We start from the raw sequence: 21,472 nt of genomic DNA, 5'->3' as shown, positions 1-21,472 counted from the left end.
TATAGTGAAAGCACACTGAGACAGACGGAAAGCGGAACCTTTATTGTAAGTGTTGGAGTCGGACGTCAAAAGGTGACGCACCACAGTGACAGGCAGCAATATGGAAGAGCAGGAGATGCAAATAAAAGTAAAGAAAGGTAAGAAAGTTCCCTTGCATAACACATAGAGCAATATGCGCAGAGAACGGGCTTTGCTGATCTTTTTCCCCCTTTTTCATATCTGGGTTCTTTGACATTTGGAGTCTGGGCGTGTGATATGAAATATTGATTAGAAACAGTATAAATTGCAGGGAATAAAGATCACATGGATACTTCGCCATGATCTAGGTTTAAGAGTGGAAACAGTCTGTTTGCCTTAGACCAGGGATCCCCAACCTTTTTTACCTGTGAGCCACATTCAAATGTAAAAAGACTTGGGGAGCAACACAGGCATAAAACATGTTCCTGGGGGTGACAAATAAGGACTGTTATTGGCTATTTGGTAGCCCCTGGTATCTGGAAGACTACAGGATATTATGTTTGGCAGTACATCTGCTTTTTATGCAACCAAAACGTGCCTACATGTCAAGAATGAAAAAATAAGCACCTACTTTGAGGCCATTGGGAGCAACATCCAAGGGGTTGGGGAGCAACATGTTGCTCACGAGCCACTGTTTGGGGACCACTGCCTTAGACACTATCCCATTTCAAAATCGTTTTGGGGCTCTCTAAACTTGTGAAGAAGGCAGTTCTCATAAACATATATCCAAATTGCTTATGCAGTGCCGCACCAGTTGCAGGGTCTCTTCCCTCTTTAATTATGTCCCTGACTGCACCAGTTTTACTGTCCAACACTGGGGCAGGGGCTTATGTGAATGATTATCAGTATCTGTAAATTGCTGCCATAATATGGTGGTACAGGTGTAGGACCTGTTATCCACAATGCTCGAGGCCAAGGGTATTCCAGATAAGGGGTCTTTACGTAATTTGGATCTTCATACCTTTAAGCTGGCCATACACGTGGCGATCTGATGATGTTCCGTGCGACCATCGGCCACACACCATTCAGGGCTGAATCGGCAGGTAAGGAGGTAGAAACAATAGGATTTCTACCTCCTTCTGCCGATTCAGCACTGAAGGGAGATTTTGGTCAGGCGCCTTCTATGGCTTCCTGCGATATCGGTCGACTCGCCGACATACCATACACGCACCGAATATCGTACGAAACGAGGTTTCGTACGATATTACCGGTGCGTGTATGGCCACCTTAAGTCTACTAAAAAATCAATAGCACATAAATTAAACCCAATATGATTATTTTGCATCCAGTAAGGATTAATTCTATCTTAGTTGGGCTCACTGTTTTATTTTTAGAGAGAAAAAGGAAATTAATTTTTAAAATCTGAATTATTTGATTAAAGGAGAATGCAAGTCAAAATTTAAAAAGCATACTGCCCAATGGTCCTTCTATTGTTTAGTAAAAACGCCACACTTTTGGCAGCCTACAGGAAGGACAGAGAGATTTCAGTGATATCACTGTAGTCTTCACACTGCTGTAGGCTGCCAGCACCATATCTCAGAGAAGCAAGCAGGGATCTGGGAATTTAGATATGCAGTAAGTACTTTAAAAGAATGCCTTTAGCCTTACTTTTAATTTATATTAACCTTTCGTTGTCCTTTAAAATGAAGCTTAAGGGAGACAGGCTTTCCGTAATTTGGAACTTTCTGGATTTCGGGTTTCCGGATAACAGATCCCCTACCTGTAATATGTTAATAGAGCTTAATAAAAATAACATGCTATGGATACAATGCAGAAATGGGTAATTTCTTTCCAATATGATTTCAACTAGAACTAGCAGGTTCTGTGCCATTCCATAAGTACTTTCTGGTTTTCATAGGTTTGGAAAAAAATAAAAAACAACACATTACAGTAGAGCACAATGGGCACTGATACACAGCAAATTATGGTGAAGGTTTGGAAAGTATTAAAAAAAATAATTTTCTCTGCTGTAGTAATATATAATAATCTATTTAGCTCTGCCAAAGTAATACTATATCCACATTCTGTTTAGTTTCTACAGTTTTTCTCTGCAGAAAAATGTATGACTTTTTTTTCTTTACATGTAATTATGTAATTTACAGGCGTTATAATCAGTTTCTTGGGGCTGGGCAGCATTGGTTGCTCCTGATGCCCTTGGCATCTGCCATAAATGCCTCTATTATAATCTGTACTTTAGGGTTTGAATGAGCAAAAGCCTAAGATCTTCTTCTGTGAACCAGTCACTGCCAATGCATTGGTTCAAACTGGGACTACTTGAGCTTTGCCCCTAGGGGCAGTGACTGCAATAGATGGTATGGCCTATGTCCTTGCTTGGTGACTTTTAAATATATTTTTTTTATTAATAATTTATTATAGCGAACTATTTTTATTGTTCTTCTGTGTTTTCTTCTAGTAACGGATAAGTTCACTGAAAGCATGTATGTTCTTGCCAATGAGCCCTCTGTGGCATTATACCGCCTTCAGGAGCACGTCCGCAGGTCTCTGCCAGAGCTAGCACAGCATAAAGTAAGTAAACCAGTCATTATGTGGAGCCTCTAACTATAAACCTCTGCTTAGTAGCCCTTACTTTTTCATGTCTCCTTTTTATAGGCTGATATGCAGAACTGGGAAGAACAAAGTCAAGGGTCAATATACACAGTGGAATATGCCTGCAGGTTTGTAAATTTTACATGTTTGGGGACTCGGAAACAATGATGGTTCCAGAGTGTAGGGCATTGTCTGAGATTTTGCAGAGCCATTTGCTTTAGCCTGCAATGTTACTATAAAAAAACACTAATTAATGATCTGTTGCAATAAAATACAGACTCTGACAACATTAGCTTGGCTTTTGCAGATTAGGAGCTAAAACCAGTGGTATTAGTATCGACATTAATAGATGTGGGATTTCCAGTAATAAATAAGTGCTTGTTATGTTTTTTTTTTCTTTTTATAGAGATGAAATTGGGCATCATCTTCATCTAATTTAGGGTGAAGACACACAGAGCTACTAGTAGCAGCTACTTGTTGTGGCTACTAAAATAGACTATGCTGATCATTTACTGATAATTGTCTGTCTGTGTGTTTTAGCAGAGGCAATACTCAGTATTGCCTATGGCAGGGTATTTTCTGGAGTTTAGTAGATGTGAAAAAATAGCTGCTACTAATAGCTCAGTGTGTCTTCACTCTTAGGGCTCTGGCACACGGGGAGATTAGTCGCCCGAGACACTGAAATTGCGCCACTGCGTTTGCCATCCCACCGGCGATTTACTTTTCGCCAGTGGGATGGCAATCTGGGGAGATTAGTTGCCCGCGAACAGGGAGTTTTATCACGGGTGACTAATCTCCCCGTGTGCCAGAGCCCTTAAAGGAACAGTAACACCAAAAAAAGAAAGCTTTAAAATAATAAAAATATAATGCACTGTTGCCCTGCACTGGTAAAACTGGTGTGTTTGCTACAGTAACACTACTATAATTTATATAATAAGCTATTGTGTAGCCACGGGGGCAGCCATTCAAGCTGGAAAAAAGGAGAAAAGGCACAGGTTACATAGCAGATAACAGATAAGTTCTGTAGAATACAATAGTGTTTTTTTCTGTTATCTGCTATGTGCCTGTGCCTTTTCTCCTTTGAATGGCTGCCTCCATGGCTACATAGCAGCTTATTTATATAAATTATAGTAGACTTTCTGAAGTAAATACACAACTTTTACCAGTGCAGGGCAGCAGCACATTATATTTTAGTTACTTTTATACACTTTCATTTTTTGGTGTTACTGTTCCTTTAAGGAGATGAACGCGGCAACTGCCTTTAATTTCCTTTCCTTTGCTGTTGAAGCAATCTGTGTTGTGATTTAAAAAGAAGAGATATATTGATCAGTCACAGAAAGAGCCAGTGTTATCTATTTTGCTGAGCAGATACTGGATCACTTTTCCACAGCTCTATCACAGGCAATTAAACCACTCCGCGGGTTATCAGCGCAAAGTGTGACTGAAGTTTATTAGAGCGCAAGTGACGTGGCTGTGGCAACATGGGAAATGAAGAATATGTCTAGCCCCATGTGAAATTTTAAAATTAAATTTTAAAAAATTGGATTTCAAAGCAGAAAGAGACTTGTAATCCTCCATCTAGGTGTTTACTATTTTTTAATTACTATTTTTTTCCTATTTTGCTTTTACAGTGCTGTCAGGAGTATGACATTCAGCAGTGTTCACTTCAAGAGCGTTGATGGGCTTCTTAAACAAGCCATCAACCTGAAGCATCAGCTAAATGCAGTTCATAGTCGGCGGTAGCTTCTGTCAGAGACTTTAAGAACACTTCCTCTTCCCTGCACCTTTAATTTTTAGATATGTTGAACTGAATAAATTGTGAGGGAAAATGTTCTTCTACAGAATCAGCTTATGAAAAACGCAAAAATTTCTTGCTGCTATTCTCCTTTAAAAAATAATATAGCAGCTACAGGAAATCAAAAGAAGCAGAGAGATTTGGAGGGCAAATTGTATAAAGAAATGTAAAGTGTTTTAGTAAACCGTTTATAAAGATTTCATGTAGACAGTGTGAAAATTCTAACAATTTAAACTGTAAACAAAAAAGGTAAATAAAGTTATGGACAAGTCTTGATGATTATATTGTGAAATATAATATTACAACATGTTTATGATGATGTTTAGAGAAGAAAGATAGTTTTCTATAAATTATCAAGATTGGTGCAAATTATAATAGAGCAGTAATTCACAGCAAACATTCTGACTTACCTTTGAACAATCTTTTACAATTTAAAAAACAAAAACAAAGACATTAGTTGCTATGGGTAACTGCACTGATGCAAGTTAGCACCTTTGTTAAATAAATAAATTATCCCCAAGGTCTTCCATAGCAAATGTTCATTTGGTTAACATATATATGTATGTAAATTTAATTTATTTGTATGCCTTTTACCAATGCATTCAGTGAAACTGTGACTTTTGTGCTCCTTTTTTTTTAAGGAAAAAATGAATGAATTTTATTCATTGTTTGCCTGCTATCATTACCTTCTTATTAGACATCATTAATGTCTACAAAGTGGTAATTACTTTTACCAATTTTCTTTAAACTAAAGGACAGAATTATTCTTTAGGTTATACAGATGTGTATATTGTTTCTTGAAAATTTGAATGAATAAAGTGTTCATGTTAAATTCCTTTTCCATTCATACTTCAAAGTATGACTTTTCAATGTTTTCTCTGTAACAGAATGAAAAACGTATTGCATGGAAAAATAACACAGTAAACTATGACAATTTTAATCATAATGTGGCCATTGGTACTACTGTTCATTAAAATACTTTGAAGAGAAATGGTATGTCACCTTCAACTACTGAATATAAAATATAGATACCTTAATAGGAGTTTGTCATAAACAGTTTTTGCCTAAATATTTTCCAAGAATATTTATGCAGACAAAATCCTTACAAAAAAGAAATAAACAGGGAAAATAAAAAGGAAAAATAAACCTTGAACTTAAAATTCCTCTGCATTTCGGAGAAATTTGTTTACCACCCACTATGCAAAGCACAGGGACGTCAGGACCCAGAATCTATAATTGAACAAGGTGAGGTAGGGTTTGCATTACACTGCAACACTAAGAGGGGTGATAAACTGGTCCATGTGAGCCGAGACAGAGTATCATGGCTTCCTTGTTGACTGATCATAAAAACTCTACAATGCTTATTGTGACCAGCTTTTCTAAAACTTAAAGTGATAAAAAAAAAAACAGCAAATTCCTCAAAAATCAAAGTGCTTTAAGGGTATAAACAGCTCAAGCATGTCTTGCAGATCAGTGATTTTGCAGAATCAGCCCCTATTTTCGCCTTTTACAATAGTCTCATAGGTATACTGGTGCATTGTTTGCATTTTATTCTTAGTTATAAATGATTACTTCATTTCGTTCAGGCCCGGAACTAAGGGTAGGCAGAAAAGGAATGTGCCTAGGGTGTAATAGTGTAGGAGCCTGGTTGGGGCCATTATCCCCCCACTGCCCACGTCGGTAAACACACATGAATTCGCAAGTGCGTACAAGTGGGTAGCAGGGTACCTGACAGGGTTGCCTAGGGCGCATGGACAGCTAGGCCCAGCACTGATTCCAACTGATATGTGTTTGCTCTAAGGTTCTTAATATAGTGTGTAAGCACACTATAAGTGTGTAAGTTCCTCACTAACTGGTAATACACTATCAATGCTGTTCAACTTCTGTGGTGCCAAGAGCCGGAATTTCTCTATCATACATAGTGGAGGGCCGCTAATGGAAGCTGGTTTTGACCACTCCCTTTTTTAATTAATTATTGGTGGTAGTGCAGCAAAAACCGAAATGCTTGGTGCTCACTGTGGGGATATCAACTATGATTCATATGTGAAAGAATTATATCATATTAAGACATACCCTTAAATCTATATGCCTCCTTCCCTGTGGATAGCACAGCAACCCCCAGCACATAATTACACACCTTAGGGACCATATAATGACTTTACAAATTCTAACAAACCCCTGCCAGGTTCACCTCCCACAGGCAGCATAGGGCAGGCAGGGTATGGCACTGTCTTAGGCTAATAAAGTATTTCATTCCTGGGAGCTGAATTTTGTTCAAAAAATATTAAATGGATTTTCCGTTTCCATTTGGTTGCAACTGATCATTATAATTACATTCTACTTGTGGCAGAGTTGGGTTTGTGGATTTAACAGAATGTGTCCTACCAGCTGCTGAATGATAATTTCCAATTAGTTTTGCCCTGGGCAGATTATTTTTTGGATGGAGACGTGTAGTCAAAAAGCAAGAGACATTTTCAGCAAACTTTACTGGCAAATAATGCAATAGCAATACATGATTTTGATAATGTATGTACCTTTTGAAGCACCCAAACAGACTATTGCCTAAAACGGCAGACGCCAACTGTATTCTGTTTTTATGGTCAGGTAAGGGGAAGCAAGCCATATTTGCAAGTGTAAGTGGTGTAGTTCATGAGTGGATTTTAGTTCTGAAGCAAAATCAGTTTATATTAAATTGTAAACACATACAAGAATTTGAAATATACTTGATTAAAATATTGAAAAATATGAAAAGTATACTACAGGAAATAATAATAGGTTGTACAGTTGCAGGGGAGGTTTTTCTTGGATGATAGCATCATCACATCATTTAGTTATTATGTATTCTAGAAATTTCTGCATTTTCCTCAGAGATATACAGTATTTCTAACGTTTGAGCCTATTATTGGCTGAATCTAAATTTACTTTTTTTTTTTTTTTTTTAAATGACTGAACAGACAGTTTGTGAACTAAAAAGATTTATTAAGTAGTCTTTCTGTGACAGCTAATTGTGAGGGAATGCATAAGGTACATGTGGTTGCTATGTGTGCCAACTGAAGTTAGCAGCAGTCCTTACATACTATCAGACAGAAAGGTTCTCCCATCCAGTAACTCAAAGTACAGTAACACTTTTTCCCAGAAAGGGAGATGGTGAGACTTCTGCAGAGATCACAGTTCCGTAATAGGCATCTTGTGCTGAACCTTCAGTAATAAGGACGCCTGGGGTTATTCTGAAAACAGAGAATTTTTAATTATCAATAAGTCTATAAAATGTTCAAACTGCCATGTGAACACACACTATGTAAGTTTTCTATTTTAAGGTCTCCTTGGCATTTGCTACTAGAGCTATTTTGCTTTATTCAAATTTGTATTCTCAAATCTGGTTTTTCCATCAGCATTCCTACAACTAAGGAATCATGATCTATAAAACTATTATACTAGCTTCTCATTTGCATTCTTCCTGGCTTTTTGGATAGTGCTTTCTTGTGTCCCCCAGTGAGGAAATGTGAACTCAGATACTAGATGGAACCAATATTTCTTACTCATTGGAAATTTATATGGGGCATCTATTTCTATGCTAATGTGTTGATAAGTTTTATTAAGGACAAGGAAAGACAAGAATTATCCAGCAAGGACTCCGTCCAGGAAAAACAAAAATATGTCATGCTGTATGTAAGATCTAATAAGCATACAAGAGAGAAGGAAAAACTCAATCGTCAAAATCTAAACAATGTTTCCAGATTTCAGGTTCAGGACCCATAGCAATGGCAGACTAGTGAGCAGCCAGAAGACCAGGGTTGGAATAATATAACACACCTACAATAAGTCCCTTTATACACCTAGTCATAGATTGGGCAAAGACAAATATACTTGTTTTAACACACCTTTACCTGCCTAAACAAATCTGAGCTCAATGAGCTGCAAGATTCTATTATGACATTTTCCTGAACTTAGCTTCTAACAAATGCTTAAATATCTACTAATTTCACTATAGGCTGCCAATTTTTTTTTTTTGGTACCCCAACATGTGGCACCACAGCACCTGAAACTGCCCTCTATGACAACTGCCTTCTGTGCCTGTAGGTAATTATTGCTGGAAAATGCAGTACCTCGCCCCACCACAACACTGGCAGCTCATGGAAGCACAAATGAAAACCATATATAGAAAATAGCAAGTCTCAAATAGGCTTCTTGATTGTATGCCTCTTAGAGTGGTATGTTTAACATACCTGGCCATTAAAACAACTACTTCCCTTGACGTTTTCTGTAATGGCTTAAACAAAGCTTGTTTATTCTTTAGATGGTTCTTAGGTATTGCAAATAGCAGCTATCAAAGTTTCTATATACATCTTTCCCTTGTTTCTTGCTCCTATGCAACATTTACACTGGTAAAAAGACTGGACAGCAAAGACGGATAAAAGTGCAAGGGACAGAAAGCTGGCTTGGCCCATGTGTATCTCATTACATGCTGGGGGACAATGCTAGATGTAGGTACCAGTAATCTGTAGGTGCAAAAGTTCAGAAAGCCTTGCATTTACTTTGCACAGAGCGGTTTTATATCTGAAAGAGCAGTTGTATATCTGAAAGTAAACACAGGTGTACACTATGCATAGGTTCCACAGAGGGATCACTTGAAAGAATACTTCCCTCTTAAACTAAACAACATTTCTACTATTCCTCAGTTGTCTTCCATGTATGCGGGTTGCATATGTGGTGATGCATACCTCCCAACATTTGAAAAATGAAAGGAGGGACAAAGTGACTTGGCGCGAGCAGCGCGGCTATTTTTTTTGGCATCGCCCCAATTACCATGCCCCATTTAAAAAAAAAAAAATACTCCTTTTATATGGTTGAAATGGTGGGATCAGATGCAAATGTGCTATACCCTCATACTGTACTACCTAAAGAAAACAATATAGCAACTCCTACATATAAAATTCTAATATAGAGAGAAGGCAGTCAGTTACAAGTGAGTTATAACTATGTACCAGTTTTGCCCCCCCCCATACACAGTACTCCCATATACAGTGCCCCCAAAGGCCCAATAGACAGTACCCCCTATACACAGTGCCCCCCATAGAAAGTGCCCCAAAGACAGTACCCCCCATAGAAAGTACCCCCCATAGGCACTCCGGTTTCTTCTGCTGCTCTGTTCTTTATGCGGCTGGGCGATAGGCCCTTTTATAAGGTTGCGCCCCGTGCGTATTAATGTCACACGTACGCACAGGGCGCAACCTTATAAAAGGGCCTGTCGCCGCTGTACAAGGAGCGACATAAGAAGCAGAGCAGCAGAAGAAGCCAGAGCGCCTGGCTCCAGCCAACACATCCTGCATTTCCGTAATCTATTATGTAAATGCAGGACATTCATTGAACTATCCGGGACAGCGGGATGCGGTATAAAAACTGGGACTGTCCAGCGGAAAGTGGGACAGTTCGGGGGGTATAGTAATGCCATATTGCATGCCACAATACAAGTATTGTGCCTTCGGACAAATGAGAGTGGTGGTACATACCAGTGGATTGGGCCTGAAACGGTATGCCAGCATCATTCTTTTACGAAATGCATCATATTCATCATCACCTTTATTCAACTCTGCAGGGCGGTCAATGCCAAAACCTGCACCATCAACTGCCGTAGTACCCCTAAGAACAAGGTTAGGGAGTAAAAAATATATAAGTTAAAATCAGCCATTTTCACAACTACCATAAAAATCACAAATAAATTAATACAAGTGGCTTATCTTATACCTTATAATATGTATTTGAGCCGTAGCTTGGAGGAGCTGTACAGACTCAAAGTAAAATATTTCTAAATAAGTAGACATTTAGAGAGAATATGGATTCACCCAGCCTAAAAGACCCCGTTCTATGACACAGATCTGGGCATGAGACATGTAAGGCAGCTCCTCGATGGGGGAGCTTTGCTAAAGAGAAGAAGAATTATCAAGATGGAAAAAAAAAAGTTTCATACAACTATCTGAGTAACAGGAAGTACAAGGGGGTATAGCAGCAGGTAGGAGGGGTTTAGTTCTCTTCTTGTTATTCTAGTATCCTGCCTCCTGCTGGTACCTACTATACCCCATGGTGCCTGTGTCCCACAAAGGTACCATACATTTATTTTTTACCAAAAATTCATAAAAATCCACCAGGCAGACCCGGCGGGCCAGTCCGTCCCTTGACGGCGCTCCCCCTTCTGACTGTTCCTCCCCCGACGTGTTCAATTTATACGCGCTTGGGGTGGACGTCAGGTGGGGGCGGGAGCCCCGATGGGCCCTGCATCCCCCAGTCCGACCCTGAGCCTTTTTGACTGAGGACTATCGACTCAATCACCACGCCGTCAAATTCAGGAAGGCTGGGTTGGGATGGAGGATTGGCCCCTGAGAGAGAAGGTCGGGAGTCTGGGGCAGACGCCATGGATCTGATCTGCTGAGAGCCACCAGTTCGGTGAACCAGGCTCTTCTGGGTCAATGTGGAGCTATCAGTGCATTTTTCTGTTCTGATTTTTCTGATGACTCTTGGAAGAAGAGGTAGAGGTGGAAAGGTGTAAGCCAGGTCGAAGTCCCACGTGGTCATCAGGGCATCTGCTGCTAACGCTAGAGGGTCTCGACATCTGGACATGAATTGACTGAATGATGCTATCCAGCTGATCGTGAGTGGGAAACATGGATAGTAGCTTCGTTTGATGCTTGAAGAGAGATTGCGTTGAACTCTGAGCCTCTGGAGGCTTGAGGTCAAGGCAGGATATGACTGCCGCAATGAGTCTACCGCTTCCGATGGGGCTTTGGACATTTCCTCGGTGTCAGCACGGTCCTCGTCATCGGAAATTTCACCCTCACTTAGGGATTGCCCATCCCAAGTGGCTGAGGTAATTTGGAATCGCTGTAGTCCTCAGAGTGAAGAGGGACATGACGTTTAAGGGATTTGGTTCGGGGAACCGAATCTTCCCGATCCAACTTGTCCAATAGCTTGTCCAGGCATGCAGCCAGCTTGGGAATGCCTGTGGATAAAGAGACAGCCCATGATGGAGGTTCCTGTATGAAAACCGTGGCCTGTGGCTGTGCTGCGTGCGTCTCTGCAGGAAAAGGCCCATCCCTCGGCTTGGACCAAAGGCATAGGGTCCTGGGCTTGAGAAGCAGTCTCAGCTGGAATTTTGGTGCAGGAGGAACATAGTGGCTTCTTTCTGCCTGAAGGGAGGCGTTTGCAGCACCTGGCGCAGGCAAGGTATTTTACTTTGGAGGAGCTTGAGGCCCCCCTGGAAAAGGGACCCTCTGAATTGCCCTCTGCCATGACTCTGGTAGTAAGTGAGTACCGGGAAGAATAAGGCAGGAAATAATAAAGCGTATTGCAGTAGTATGGTGCCAGTACCGTGCCCGTGCAGTATGAGTGCTGTGCCAGAACGGTGTCCGTACAATGCCAGTGCAGTAACAACCGTGTCAGTATGGCGCCAGTACCGTGCTAGTACAGGGTCAGTACAGTGCCCGTGAGGTGCCAGTGCCAGTGCAATACAGCAGTAAAATGTAAGTAGTAAGTAAAGTCTTGGAATAGGACAGGAGCCCACCAGCCAGAATGCCAGCCCACCCCACCCCACCTGTTATGGCTATTCTCCCTGCAGCTAGCGCCTAGCTTCTGCTGATACAGAAAAAAGGGTACCGGTCCCTGTGAGCCCGTTTTGCCTGAGTAGCCTGTGTCAGGATGGAGAGTGGTAGGAGCCTTCACCGATTCAGAATGGAGAGCGGTGCGTGAAAAATTATATGATCCAGATGGAGGAGGTGCAGAGAAGCGCACAAAAAGAAAATGGTTGCGAAAGTGCGCTCCAGCGAAGAGGCTGACGTCATCGCAAGTGCAGGGAGTGGAACGCATCGCTCTGTCGGGTTCCGGGGAGCCGGAGAGACGGTGCAGGGTGCTGAAGTCCATGAGTACATAGGCAGGCAGGGCTAGATAGTGAGAGAGGCAAGGCTGGCTGTGCGGGGCAGTATTGGTAGCATGGCAAGGTTGGGAGCAGGCATGGCGGCAAGGCAGAGCTGTATGGCAAGGCAGGACATGCTGGGCAGCTTCTGCTCTCTGTCAGCAGAGGCAGGGTGTCTGCAAGGCTTGTATGCATTAAGCTTACGACAATGGCCCCAACGTCCTGCATTTTTTCCCACGTAGGGGGAAGCCTGGATAGAGGAGCTCCTGTTGGAGACCTCTAGGACAACCACTGTTGCCAGATTGAATCTGGCCGAAGAAAAAGAAACTCAGAGTGAGATGATCCTGCCTTCCCCAGTTTTTTTCTAGTGTCCCACAAGGAGACAGGAAGTACAAGGGGGTATAGCAGCAGGTAGGAGGGATCTCTTCTTCCTATTCTAGTATCCTGCCTCCTGCTGGTACCTACTATACCCCATGGTGCCTGTGTCCCACAAAGGTACCATACATTTATTTTTTACCAAAAATTCATAAAAATCTTGTCAATCCACCGGGCAGACCCATAGCGTCTAACGTAGGGTCTGTATTGCAGCCTTTAGCTATGTACATTGATTTATTTTTACAAGAAGTGTTGCCGACATTAAAGTACATGTAAAGCCTACATTTGCCTACAATATATATCAGTTGGGCACATCTCCCCCACCCAAATGGCATCATTTGTACTGCATATATCCCCTTCGCTTGCCAGCACAATCACATTTTCCTAAAGCAAATAGCAGCTTTCCCCCGGTGGCCATTTTTCCTCTGATACATAATCAATTACATTTAAATCTGCAAACAGCATACGCACACACAGACCCTTATTCAGCATACATTTCATCAAGAATACAGGCTCACACAGTCACAACTGTCTTTGATAAAAGTTCTGCTCTGTTTGAGCACTGTAATGGTAAAGCTGAGCTCAGGAGAAAAAAATTGAAGCAGACAGCTAGAGATGAGTTTCTATGGGAACCAGCAATGCCATCTCTTCACTGGCTGCTAGACTGGGGGGCGTGTTTAGTAATCTGAGCTTAGAACAACTGAGAGAGGGGGCCGAGTGGGTTACAGGAGGAAAAGGAAATCTAAGTGATTAAGGGGATGTTGCAGCCTTACTATTAACCTCTGGACAACCAGTGTGGCAGGTATTGAAAGATTTCAAAGAGGCTGTTCACTGATTACATTTTTGTGTGCGGGGTTTACATGTCCTTTAAAACCTTGCCTTAAGGATACAACATAATTTTTTGATTGGGAGCACTATTTTTTGAAATAGTGCCCCCAAGTGGTGAATTTTTACTATGTTCTTTGGATGTCAAGGACTTATATACATCAATATTACATCGTGAGGGTATACATAGTACATGCATGTATCTAGCCCGCACTAAATTACCTAATCATCAGATCAATTTAATTTGCAGCCTTTTGGAATTTGTTTTAACTAATAACTATTTTAGTTATGGGTCTGAACTTTACTTACAGCTGCAAGGCTGCGCCATGGGTGCGAACATGGTGCCAGCATATGCCAACATTTTTATGGATTGGTTTAAGACCACTTACATATTTTCAAATAATGAGTACAAACACTATATCCAATCATACATGCGGTATGTAGATGTTACCTTTTTTTTGTGGACAGGAACAGAACAGAACAGTTGCAAAGGTTTATGGAGTACCTAAATGATGTACATTCTACAATTAAATTTACAGTGGAAGAAAATAAAACTTGCCTTCATTTTTTAAATGTTGATATCACCTATACAGAATCGGGGTTTACTACTTCAGTCTATAATAAATCCACGGATAGAAATAATTTATTGAATGCTACCAGTTTACATTCACCTGGAACCTTTAAGGGTTTACCCAAAAGTCAGTTTTTTTTTATTCAAAATTCAGAATTTTTATTATACCAGGGACAGATTCTACACCTTCTGTCATGTAGGGTAAAGTAGTTACTTTCTTTCTTATTAAACTCCTGTGTTACATGTAAATGTTACTTGCCACAATTTTCAAAGTTGCTTTGTTGCAACATTGTTTGGTTTCAGTGTCTATCCACTTGGGCGGTAATTCTCACATACAGCACAAGTGATAATGGATTTTGGACTAGGGATTACTTAACCCTTGAGTTTCTATGCATTGTATCAGGAACAAAGGAATTAATTAAATGTGTGATATCATTGCTGCTATAGTTCAAATACTGCATTGTTTTTTCACAGGTGGTATTTTTCAAATTAGCATAAGGGGTAAAGGACTTTGGACTATGGACTAATTAACCCCTTGTTTTTATGTATTTTATTGGGAACAAATGAGTTAATTAAATATGTGATGTCATTGCTGCTACAACTTTAAATATTGCACTGCTGCACTGGTTGATATGTCTGACGAAGGGGCGTGCCCCTGAAACGTTACATGGTTTGCTGCTATTAAATATCAGCAGGGTATATCCTGCTTAAATAAGTCCTGTTGTGCCGGTATTGTTGTGCTATTTGGATCGTGGTGGAGAGTGCCAAAGTCTCTCTTAATATTGTGCAGTGCACCAGGTGGAACAGAGTGGAAAGGCCAGGGTATGCTGGTGAGTGTGGATTGCCCTGTGTCCCACAGACACCTGCTAGAGAAAGGAAAAAAGCTACCTTTGAGCTTCAGTGTTTTTAAATTAAAAAAAAAAAAAAAAAGACTGATATTTCAATTTGTGTACAATGAAACAAGTATTCAAGTTTCTGAATATGTTTAGAAAGGCCCTATGTAAAGGCTTGCTACTAAGTCTGACAGTGTCCTCTAGTGCCTCTAGTTATGATAATCCCAATTAACTGAAAAATGAAAACAGCTTTACTTGTTAACAGGATTCTTGATTCCTTGACCTTCAGTCCCCAAGCCTTCTCCTTCCTTCCAACCCATCTTCATAAGCATCTGATATCCAAGGTTTTCTACAGTCAATTTGAACTCCTTGTACTCAGAATAGTCTGGCTCCCGACCTTCCTAAAATGGTGTTAGAAAATAGCAGACTGAAGTATTGTAGCAAACATTCTTCAGATTTTATCAGATATTTGTGATTTACAAGTCAAATTTCACTTACAGGCCATTAAGGCAGACATACATTACAGATTTAAACTGCTAATTTCAGCCCCTTCAGACCAAGTAAGCAGCTCCTCTGCTTTGTGAATAGGGCCCTCCGCTAGGCCTGCGTAGGTACATGGGCCAAACTGCAAGGGGGTTGAAAGGTTATCAGAAGTCCAAACTGAAATAAAGCCCTAGACAAAACTGAACCCAATGCTAGTCTAAAGCTTGCCATATGCAAATAGATCAGCTTGTTAGAGTATTGTGGTAAATTGGATCAAAACGGGTGCTTATTAGAAAAACTTTCCTAACTTATCTGGCTGATTCTCAACACAAGAGTCAATAAGCTACTAACTTGGTGTGGCTTCAGCAGCAAATGTTTGTTTAAACATGGCCAGCTTAAATTCTTACCTTCAGAGCTTTGAAAGTTTCCATGAACTTCTCTAACTCATCTGGTGGAAGAAAATCTCCAATGAAATGCTTCCCACGTCCCATCTCTGTCAGCTCCTCTGCCCACTCTATCAGTAAGAAAAAAAAGTAAAAGATGAAATCAGATCCATCAGCTATGCATACTAAAGTAAGGCCAGTTACTGCCATCAATTTTTTCTGCTGAGGAAGATACACAGGAATTATCAGTCCCATCACTCACCTCTGGTTTTGTCCATTTCCATGCGACGCAGCTGATGCTCCCATGTCCCAAACTCATTGTCAACCTCTTCATCACTATCATACTCATGCTGGTGCTGTTTAATGGCTTTTTCCCACATAAGTTGCACCTCCTGCATAGCTCGCTTGTGTGTCATAATCATGTTGTACATTTGCTGCATCTGAGCAGGAAAAAGGAGCAAGAAGATAATGGTATAACAGTTACTGAACAAAAGTAAAAATAGCAGCCAGCCTGAACTACAGCTAGTAGTACAGTACTAAAATGTCAAGATAGTTAAGCCAAGAGAGATTATTTCACCTCATAATCTAAATAGAAAAATATAAAGGGAAAAATAAGTTTGGTGCAGTGTCGCTTTAAAGAATAATGGTACATTCTAACATCAAAATTCCTACCTCCTGCTGCTCCTTCAGCTGCTTTTTCTGGGCCTCGGAGAGTTCAGTTACTCCTACCAGTCCCACTGGCTTGCCCTTGTCATACCCAAGGCCCTTTAGATCCTGAGCTGTAGAGCAGGAAAAACAAGTTATCAGTTTCCAATCCACAGCTACAGTACAGAACATATGACTACATTGCATATTGCTATGGTACAGTCAGTAAAACCAAGGAAATCCTTATTGTAATAATTCTAACAAATTTAAAGCTGGTACATCTTAACTAAAGAACAGCTTTAAGTCTAATAATAGCCCTTGTTTTTAAAGGAAAACTATACCACCAACCAATGTAGGTCTCTATAAAAATATGTTACATAAACAAGTTCATATGTGAAACCCTGCTTCAGCTAAATAAACCATATTCATAAAAATATACTTTTTTTTTTAGCAGTATGTGCTATTGGGTACTCCTAAATAGAAAATTGCCATTTTAAGAATTAAGGGCTGCCTCCTAGGATCATAGGATTCACAGTGCACACAAACAAGCCAAGGCACATATACATGCTAGAGCTGCATTGTTTCTGGTCATGTGATTCTTTAATAGGTCACTTAACTATTGGTTAAGAATTCATTCTGGGGGTATAGTTTTCCCTTAACAGCGTTTACATTATGTTGGCCACCTGTAGCACCCTTCCTATACAATTGATTTGCATGATGTGCAAGTTAGAGGTGAACATGTATAAAGCAAAAACTTTAAAAGCAGCACAGCAGCTGTAAAACAAATGTCATTAACTTTTCCTCTACTTTACCTTTTAATCCAGACACCAAAATTAAGCTACAGTATTGCTTTTAATACTCCTTTTATTGTAGGAAGACATTTCATATTATAAGAGACCTTTCCATTAACAAAATGGGATTCCAATTTCCCAATTTTGTATCCTTACCCATAGGTTAAAGGACAAGGAACATTAACCATCCCACACTAGGTCACCAAAGCATTTATTTCCCAATAATTACTAGATAAAGTGTCACACACAAAGGATCAAATAACTAAAGGTGGCCATACATAGAAAGATTCGATTCGGGTCCTTCAGACCAATTTAGCAGATCTAAAATTGGCCAGATTTTAATCGGGCAGGTCTGATATTCCCATCGGATCGGGGACCGCATCAGCTCATTGATATGGTGTTTGGTGTGACTCACCGTTTTAATTTGATCGTTTCGTCCATCGAATTAGCCCAATATCAACCACCCTAGGTGGCCATATCAGGAACAATATGTTTATTTGGCGAACTCACCAAACGATCACAATGTGTATGAACACCTTTATTTTTTTCATATTCATTTTATTTAATTAATAAGGTAACAATACAAATCTACAATCAAAAACTTACTAACTCAGCATGTTGCTACATGCTACATTTTTTTTCTACTCAAAAGCGCTTGAATTTACAACAGAATACAATAGGTACAAGTAGTGCTTTACCAGTTAAAAGGCTGGTATCTGGAGGGTCTGTTGATACATTTGCAGGTGGCATATCCACTTTGTCATCTTCTGGACCCCAACGGCTCTTGCGTTTTCTTTTCATAGCTGTTTGCTCTGTGTTAACAATGTCGGAGACTGTGGGGGTCTGCAACGAGGTTGATGGAAGTGCAGAGTTGCTCGTCTCTGGGGTTAATTTATGTTTGAAATTTGTTGCCGATGGAGGATCAGTTGAATGGTGCTTGGCTCGTCTATACTCCTCCAATTTAAGTTTATACCACTTAAAACCTCTGCTATTTTGGTCATACAAAAATCTGCATAATTGTTTGAAAACAAATAATATTTATAACATATTTATATATAAACAAACAGTATTATCTAACAAGAACAAACACTGAACCAAAAAAAACACCATAGAGACTACATTGCTAGTTGTTGAAACATTCAACATGTTGGTAATTTTAACTGACCAGAACCTTATTACACAACAAGACCCTGAGACAAGGTTCTCAGTTTATGAAATTATTTATTTATTAATCAAACACAGAGTCTTGTGGAAGCTTTCAGCAACACAGAACGGCAACTGAAATGTGTCACTAACAGCTCCAAATGAGACCTTGAAAGGTTCAGTCTTTTATAGAAGATGTCATACCTTATCTCAAAAGTATGAGACACCCCTTTTACAACTTTCTGTGTGCTCTGTGGTTACAGCTGTACAAATAGCAAAGTGCATGTGGGGGCTTAGCTAGTCAGCACTATCATGTCAGGCCCTTGTGATTTTATAAGATGTTATACTAGGCTTTTATATTCAATTTTATACCTTGCATATATAGTATATTTATATACCTTTATCTCCTACCTCACCTGCCTTGGGTTGTCTTTATAGGGGACACTGGGGGATTTTATGTGTCCCTTTATAAAGGACTTACCCGTCATAAGTAAGTGTCTCAACAGACATAAGTTTCCATATGTGTACATATTAGATTCAAAAAAAATATGCCGTCCTTTTTCTATATACAGACCTGCTTCTGTTTCATGTGTTTTTAACAAGTGTCCCATGCTTTCCATCATTCCCTTTTACATTGGGATACTTATGAAGTGAGTATATAAAGAACTGGACTAAGGGTTACTAGAGGAAGCTTTTAAAGAGCAACTACAGAATGTCCTTTGCAACTGCTGTGCCCAGGCCCAGCCTGGCAATTTGGGGCTGCTGTAAGATGCCATAGACAGTCACTATTTAGCAGGCCTGTGAGGGGCTGTTTGGGCCACTGTGTACTTGAAAGGCCCATTTTGAATCCCGGTCCAGACCTGGCTGTGCCCCTGTGCACTACACATATGCCTACTCACTGCACATGCAATTTATTGAGCATTGTCAGGTACCTGAAGGCAGGATTTTCCCTGTTGTTTTGCAAAGCAATAGCTTCTACCTCAGGACCCCCATCTGCCACAAATCTGGCTAGTTTCTCTGCAAACATCTTGCTTTCTTCATCATCTAAGAAAACGAAAATGGGAAAAGAAACCACCATTTACATATATAAAGATGCAAACCCAGGGACTGGTTAGTAAATATTCAGTATTTTAATATGTATCCAGAAGTTTAAATGTTCGGCTTTGCATGGCAGCATAATGAACCATATGTTTGCACACATAAAAAGGTGACAGACTCACTAATCATCCTGCCAACAAATGTAACTTCATTCTTTCTATGGAGGTATTTTCAGAGCATTAAGGGCTCTGGCACACGGGGAGATTAGTCGCCCGCGACAAAACTCCCTGTTCGCGGGCGACTAATCTCCCCGAGTTGCCTTCCCCTGCCATCGTGAGTCTTTTTCGGCGATTTCGGGAAATTGCGCCGCCGCGTGTGCCATCCCACCGGCGACTTGCATGTTCGCCGGTGGGATGGCGGGTCATGACAACTCGGGGAGATTAGTCACCCGCAAACAGGGAGTTTTGTCGCGGGCGACTAATCTCCCCGTGTGCCAGAGCCCTAAAGGAACAGTAACACCAAAATATGAAATTGTGTAAAAGTAATTATAGTATAATACACTGTTGCCCTGCACTTGTCCAACTGCTGTGTTTGCCTCAGAAAGACTATTATAGTTTATATAAATAAGATGCTGTGTAGTCAACGGGACAGCCATTCAAGCTGAAAAAAAGGAGAAAAGGCAAAGGTTACATAGTAGATAACCAATTAACTCCAATTATATTATACAGTACTTATCTGTTATCGGCTGTGTAACCTGTGCCTTTTCTCCTTTTTTCAAGCTTGAATGGCTGCCCCCATTGCTACACAGCAGGGTATTTATATCAACTATAGCAGTGTTTCTGTAGCAAACACACCAGTTTTACCAGTGCAGGGCAAAAGAACATTATAGGGCTGATTCACTAAAGTGCGCTATTTATAGCGTGCGTTAAAAATTTTATTGCGTCTAAATTTTCGCCACTTAACGCACGATTCACTATAAGCATACTTGCGTTAATTTACGCACGATGCTGCATGCGGCATTTACCGCATGCGCGCTAATTAACGCCTATTAGTCGCCGCGTATAAATAGTAGCCACATATAAATAGTAGCATATAAATAGTAGCCACATATAAATAGTAGCCACATATGCGGCTACTATTTATATGCTACTATTTATATGTGGCTACTGTTTAGATGCTACTATTTATATGCACTATTTATATGCAGCTACTATTTATATGCGGCTACTATTTATATGCACTATTTATATGCGGCTACTATTTATATGCGGCAAACTGGCGGCTGCATCACTCTGGGGCCAACACAGACTTGAATAAATCACACTGCAAAGTCCATATTTTATTGCCAAAAGCTCATTAACTGTACTTTTCTATAAATACCGCCTGCCTCAAGTAGGTGTTAATTTTCGCATAGTCGAATGCGATATTTAGCGCGTCTAAGTGTTTGTGAATCATGCGTTAGTATTCTTTTCTCGCGCGCTAATTAACACATGCATTAAAATTACCGCATGCGGTTGCGCGCAAATAAACACATGCGATAATACTGTAGTGAATGGCGCGCGAATTGTTGCGTCTTTTTTAACGCAAAAAAACGTGCGATAAAAATTAACGCACTTTAGTGAATCAACCCTTATATGTTTACTTTAAACACTTTCATTTTTTGGTGTTACTGTTCCTTTAACAAAGGATCACAAGTGATTTACAAGCATGTCAGTCAGAATTACTCTATGAATTACTGATCTACTAGTGTTACTTACTCAAAAGATCCACAGGCTGCAAAAAAATGTTGTAGTATAAGGCTAAGGCAATTTAAAAGACAAAAACTAAATTACGCAACTAATGCAAATCTGTGGTTGTTGTGGGTTACTGCATGGAGGCAAACATACCTTTAGTTGATAAATGAGCCCCAAGGGCTCTGGCACACAGGGAGATAAGTCGCCCTGCGACAAATCTCCCTATTCGCAGGCGACTAATCTCCCCGAAATGCCGTCCCACCGGTGAAAATGTAAATGAAATCGCGGAAGTTTCCTCTCAAGTCAACTTCCGCAATTTCAGGGAAATCGCGGTGCCGCGTATGCCATCCAATCGCCGGTGGGATGGCATTTCGGGGAGACTAGTTGCC

At 40.4% G+C, this 21,472-nt stretch overlaps 2 protein-coding genes across 2 annotated transcripts in view; one reads left to right on the top strand and one right to left on the bottom strand.

Annotated features, from left to right (window-relative positions):
• Positions 1-2: 2 nt before the first annotated feature.
• borcs8 (BLOC-1 related complex subunit 8) lies at positions 3-5,300 on the top strand. The gene is made up of 4 exons (XM_002936328.5): positions 3-137; positions 2,432-2,544; positions 2,629-2,693; positions 4,197-5,300. The coding sequence occupies exons 1-4, from the start codon at positions 101-103 to the stop codon at positions 4,306-4,308; spliced, it is 327 nt and encodes a 108-aa protein (XP_002936374.1). The 5' UTR covers positions 3-100; the 3' UTR covers positions 4,309-5,300.
• A 1,982-nt stretch (positions 5,301-7,282) lies between these two features.
• sugp1 (SURP and G-patch domain containing 1) overlaps positions 7,283-21,472 on the bottom strand; it is a 29,356-nt gene continuing 15,166 nt past the window's right edge. Inside the window, 8 exon segments of the mRNA NM_001015943.2 lie at positions 7,283-7,587; positions 9,871-10,000; positions 15,123-15,268; positions 15,758-15,864; positions 15,996-16,173; positions 16,406-16,512; positions 17,868-18,178; positions 19,245-19,356. Of these exon segments, the coding sequence (NP_001015943.1) occupies positions 7,561-7,587; positions 9,871-10,000; positions 15,123-15,268; positions 15,758-15,864; positions 15,996-16,173; positions 16,406-16,512; positions 17,868-18,178; positions 19,245-19,356 (1,118 nt within the window). The 3' untranslated portion in view covers positions 7,283-7,560.

The sequence above is a fragment of the Xenopus tropicalis genome, chromosome 1 (assembly GCF_000004195.4).
Source record: "Xenopus tropicalis strain Nigerian chromosome 1, UCB_Xtro_10.0, whole genome shotgun sequence".
NCBI lineage: Eukaryota > Metazoa > Chordata > Amphibia > Anura > Pipidae > Xenopus > Xenopus tropicalis.
Note: the sequence above shows the minus strand (reverse complement) of the source record. Positions and strands in the feature narration are given on the sequence as shown.